The 4,830-nt window shown below is 38.7% G+C and overlaps 2 protein-coding genes across 2 annotated transcripts; both read left to right on the top strand.

Annotated features, from left to right (window-relative positions):
• Positions 1–275: 275 nt before the first annotated feature.
• LOC142170174 (uncharacterized) lies at positions 276–3,701 on the top strand. Its single transcript, XM_075232010.1, has 5 exons — positions 276–398; positions 1,302–1,907; positions 2,022–2,150; positions 2,403–2,868; positions 3,559–3,701. The coding sequence occupies exons 1-5, from the start codon at positions 276–278 to the stop codon at positions 3,699–3,701; spliced, it is 1,467 nt and encodes a 488-aa protein (XP_075088111.1).
• Positions 3,701–4,624, top strand: LOC142170173 (uncharacterized). Its single transcript, XM_075232009.1, has 2 exons — positions 3,701–3,999; positions 4,159–4,624. The coding sequence occupies exons 1-2, from the start codon at positions 3,701–3,703 to the stop codon at positions 4,622–4,624; spliced, it is 765 nt and encodes a 254-aa protein (XP_075088110.1).
• The last annotated feature ends 206 nt before the right edge of the window (positions 4,625–4,830 follow it).

The raw sequence follows: 4,830 nt of genomic DNA, 5'->3' as shown, positions 1-4,830 counted from the left end.
AAGATCCAGAAAAAGGGATCATTCCAGATGGTATGCAAGCAGACCGAGATTCAGATGTGCATTTTGAAGAAGAAGAGAAAAGTGTCAATGGTGAGGATAATGCTAGCAAAGAGGAAGAGTTGATCAGCAACATACAATAAAAAACACAACCTACTAGTAAGAACAAAGAAAAAACTGGAGAAACTACAAAGTTGAATGTTCAACAAGGAAATAGGGTGGCAGAAATAGGAAATCAGACTACTTCTACAGTAAATCCAAAGGATGTAAATGTGAATATGGGGGATCCAGGCGGGACTGGAGAAAAAATAACTGGTCCTCAAGAGATTAACAAAGATGTGAATGGGAGTGCTACAGCTGGAAACAAGAATAGGCCCAACGACAACAACACTGTTCCATTGGTTGACAGACAATAAAAGCAGCAATATCAAGGGGAAATAGGCATACATGCTGAGGAACATCTCAAACAATTGGATGCAGCAGTAGACTAAGAGCAAGGATTTGGTGACCATTTTAACATTCTAGGCAAGGACCTAGATGAGGAATCTAGTGCACAAAACTTCAGAAACATTGCACGACAAGGGGACCTATCTCCAAGGCATAACAATAAGGGAAAGTCAGCGACTAAAGGGAGAAATAAGAATGCTAAGGAATCAGCTAAGAACTCTTCAGTTTTGCCTTTAACTAAAATTCAAACAAGGAGGGCACTTACCAAATCTAATAACCTCTAATGGATGCTCTAATCTAGAACATTAGGTCAGTTAGGACCATGCAAGCTTTTGAAATACTCATCACTTTGAATAAACAACATCACTTTGAGTTCATTGGAATTATGGAACCAAAACAACAAGCTAGGAAACTAGAGAGAACAAAAGAAGAATTGGATTTGCCCAGGCTATTGCAAATGTATCCAATAAAATTTGGGTGTTCATAGAGGAGGTTTTTGAAGTTTCAATCATATATGATATGGTACAACAACTTACACTAAAATTGGTCCACACTGAAACTCATGTGAAATTGCTCTTAACTCTAGTGTATGCAAAATGCAATTCTATTGAGAGGATTGAATTATGGGATTCCCTGTATGATATGGCAAGAGACATGACAGTTCCATGACTTGTAGCAGGGGATTTTAATGTTATATGGGATGAGGAAGAGAAGTTTGGGGGATTACCAGTTTCATCGAATGAGATTGACGACTTCAGACATTGCATAAATACCTTCAACCTAACAAATTTTGGCTTCAAAGGTAGTATATTCACTTGGTGGAATGGGAGAGCTGATGAAGAATGCATTTTTAAAAGACTGGATCGTTGTTTAGCCAATATGGAATTCCAACAAACTTCCCTGATTTGGAGGTCACTTACCTCCCTAAAATTGGATCAGATCGCTGTCCATTAATGCTGAAATATGACATTGAAGCTGCACCAGTGAAGAAATCCTTTAGGTTCTTGAATTTTTGGATAAAGCATGAATCTTTCAAAGAAGTAGTGAAAGGAAACTGGAATGCTGACTTCTATGCCAATCCATTTGTTTTGTTCAACTACAAACTAAAGAAACTAAAGAAAGCATTAACTGTATGGATCAAGGCAACCTATGGAGATATTTTTCAAAAAATAGAAAGCCTAGAGGAGGTGGTTATGGTCCACGAAGCCCAATTTGAAGTCTTTCCTACTCAAGAGAACAGAGAGAGATTACAAAAAGTGCAGGCAGACATGATCAAGTATTTGGCTATTGAAGAGGAGTTTTGGAAGCAAAAGGTAGGAATGCAATGGTTCAAAGAGGGTGACAGAAATACTAAATTTTTCCCTGCACATGTAAATGGCAGAACGAAGAAGCTTCAGATCAAAAGAATACAAAATAACACAGGTGCTTGGATTGAACAAGATGAAGAAATTGCAGAGGTGGCAGTGAGTTTTTTCAAGAACCAATTCACTGAAAATGATAGCCCCACAAGATTCCATATCCTAGACCACATCCCTACCTTGATAGATGCAAATCAAAATGTTGAACTACTAATGTAGCCAAATAAGGAAAAGGTGAAAAAAGCAGTTCTAGGATTAAATGGGGAGAGTGCAGGTGGACCAGATGGATTTATAGGCTGTTTCTATCAATTTTGCTGGGATATCATTGGAGATGACATCTATGACATGGTTAGAGCTATATTAAATGGACATGAATTGCCTAAATGTATCACTCATACCAACCTTGTCTTATTACCAAAGAAGAAGGAGGTGACAACTTTCTCTGATTTGAGGCCCATAAGCCTTAGCAACTTTTCCAACAAAATTATTTCAAGGGCTATTCATGAAAGATTAGTAGGATTTCTTCATAACATTATTAGTGATGAGCAGGCATGATTTGTAAAAGGAAGGAGCATTACTGAGAATGTGCTGTTGACCCAGGAAATCATAACCGACATTAGATTGAGAACCAAGGCAGGTCCTAATGTGGTCATTAAGCTAGACATGGCTAAGGCCTATGATAGGCTCTCCTGGTTATTCTTAACAAAGGTGATGAGGAAGATGGGATTTGATGAGAGATTCATAGGAATGGTGTTTGGAATTGTTTCAAACAATTGGTATTCAATACTCATAAATGGACAACCTTTTGGTTTTTTCAAATCAACTAGGGGTGTCAAGCAAGGGAATCCCCTATCACCAACACTATTCATACTAGCTGTTGAAGCCTTGTCTAGGGGTCTAAACTCTTTGCACTTGAATCTTTACTTTTGTGGATATGGTATGCCTAAATGGAGCCCTAAGATAAATCACTTGGCATATGCAGATGACACTATTATTTTTTCCTCATCTGATGCTACTTCTCTTAGGTTGGTGATGGAAGTTTTGAATGCTTATGAAGTTGCCTCTGGTCAGCTTGTAAACAAGAGCAAGTCTGTAGTCTATATACATCACTTGGTGTCCTATCTTGGAAAGAATCACTGGAATTGGAAGGAATGATTTTCCTTTTACATATCTTGGATGTCCTATCTTTTACTCTAGAAGGAATAAAGATTACTATCAAGATTTGATTACTAAAGTCATGGACAAACTACAAGCTTGAAAAAGGAAGTTGCGATCAGTAGGAGGCAGGGCAGTTTTGATATCTCATTATGTTGCAGAGTATGCCAATTCATCTACTCTCAACTGTAAACCCTCCACATTATGTCATAAACAGTTTACACAAAATATTTGCTCAACTTTTTTGGAGCAGTGCTATAGGAGGAACTAGTAGGCACTGGGCTTCATGGAATAATTTGTGTATGCCTTGTGAGGAGGGACATTGGTTTTAGATCACTACATGATGTATCAAAGGCGTTGTTCTGCAAATTGTGGTGGAATTTTAGAACCAAGCCAAGCCTATGGAGTTCATTCATGTGCCAGAAGTATTGCAAGAAGTTAAATGCTGTAATTGTGCCTTGGAGGAAGGGGTCTCATATTTGGAGGAAAATGCTGGAGTGCAGAGATAGTATTGAACATCAAATCACCTGGCACCCTAAGATGGGATCCTCCCTATTTTGGTTTGATAACTGGACATGACTGAGAGCTCTTTATTTCCTAGTTCCACAAGTATTTAGGATTGATGAATCTATTCGCAATGTGAATGATGTAGTGGAGGATGGCATGTGGAATGTGGAGAAGATTCAAGAAGCTTTACCTATGGAATTTGCTATGCATATTCTGGAAAGGATTAAGCCTCAGTGATGGAAAATGAGTTGGACATACCTTACTGGATGCTACAATCACGAGGGAATTTTAGTGTCAAGTCTGCTTGGGACTATTTGAGGAGGAGGAATGACCCACATCTAGCTTATAAAATGATGTGGGTGAAAGTACTGCCATTCAAGATTTTCTTTTTAATGTGGAAAGTGTGGAAGGCTAAGTTACCCCTTGATGATTTTTTGAAAAGGTTGGGATATTGTATGCCCTCAAGGTGTTGGTGCTGCACTGAACCACAGGAAGAGTCATTGACACATTTATTCTTCACCTCTACTGCTGCAAAGTTAGTATGAAAATACTTCCTTACCATAGCTGGAATACGAATAGAAGGATTATCAATGCATCAGACGATCATAAAGTGTTGGACTGCTAGTGTGATTCCTAGAATAAAGCCTATCATGCAATCACTACCCTCTTGCATAGTCTGAGAATTGTGGAAAAGGAGAAATGGTTACAAATATGGGGAGGCAGTCACAATCAGTAGGGTAATCTACCAAGTTTCTTCATCTCTTCAAGCTCTTATTCGAGTTAGGAAGCCTGGTATTACTAATGTTCCTCATAAATGGCATGAGTTATTACAAATGCTAGAAAACTATACCCCAAGGCTAACATATGAAAAAGTAATCTGGGAGATGCCTAGTGAGGGATGGGTTAAAGTCAACACTGATGGTGCTTCGAGGGGGAATTCGGGAAGGAGTTCAATTGAAGTTTGTGTGAGGAATCAGGAAGGTGATGCTATTTTTGCTCTTGGAAAGGAGATTAATAAGGCAACCAATACTAAAGCTGAAGCACTTGCATTTCTGGAGGCCTTAAGGATATGCAATGAGCACAATTACAATAATGTTTGGCTGCAAACTGATTTCATGTCGATAAAGAAATTTGTTGAACAACTGTGGAAACCTCCTTAGTGTATTGTCAAATATATGGAGGAAATTTGGCAACTAATGGGCAGGGGTAATTACAGGGTGTCACACATCCACAGGGAAGGAAACAAAACTAGCGGACTATCTTGCCAACTATGCTATCGATATAGGAGAAATTGAATGCCATGGCTTTTGGCAGTTGGATTCAAAGGGAAGGAAAATAGTCAATCAAGACAAACTTCAATGCCTAT

This window comes from Nicotiana tabacum, chromosome 16 (genome assembly GCF_000715075.1).
Source record: "Nicotiana tabacum cultivar K326 chromosome 16, ASM71507v2, whole genome shotgun sequence".
Taxonomy (NCBI): domain Eukaryota; kingdom Viridiplantae; phylum Streptophyta; class Magnoliopsida; order Solanales; family Solanaceae; genus Nicotiana; species Nicotiana tabacum.
This window is presented reverse-complemented; position numbering and strand designations above follow the sequence as displayed.

Coding starts and splice junctions, on each gene's coding strand:
- LOC142170174 (XM_075232010.1), top strand. CDS start 276: ATGGGGGATCCAGGCGGGACTGGAGAAAAAATAACTGGTCCTCAAGAG. Junction 399..1,301: donor ACAACAACACTGTTCCATTG/GTTGACAGACAA, acceptor CATTTTTAAAAG/ACTGGATCGTTGTTTAGCCA. Junction 2,151..2,402: donor GAGATGACATCTATGACATG/GTTAGAGCTATA, acceptor CTGTTGACCCAG/GAAATCATAACCGACATTAG.
- LOC142170173 (XM_075232009.1), top strand. CDS start 3,701: ATGGAAAATGAGTTGGACATACCTTACTGGATGCTACAATCACGAGGG. Junction 4,000..4,158: donor TTCACCTCTACTGCTGCAAA/GTTAGTATGAAA, acceptor ATTGTGGAAAAG/GAGAAATGGTTACAAATATG.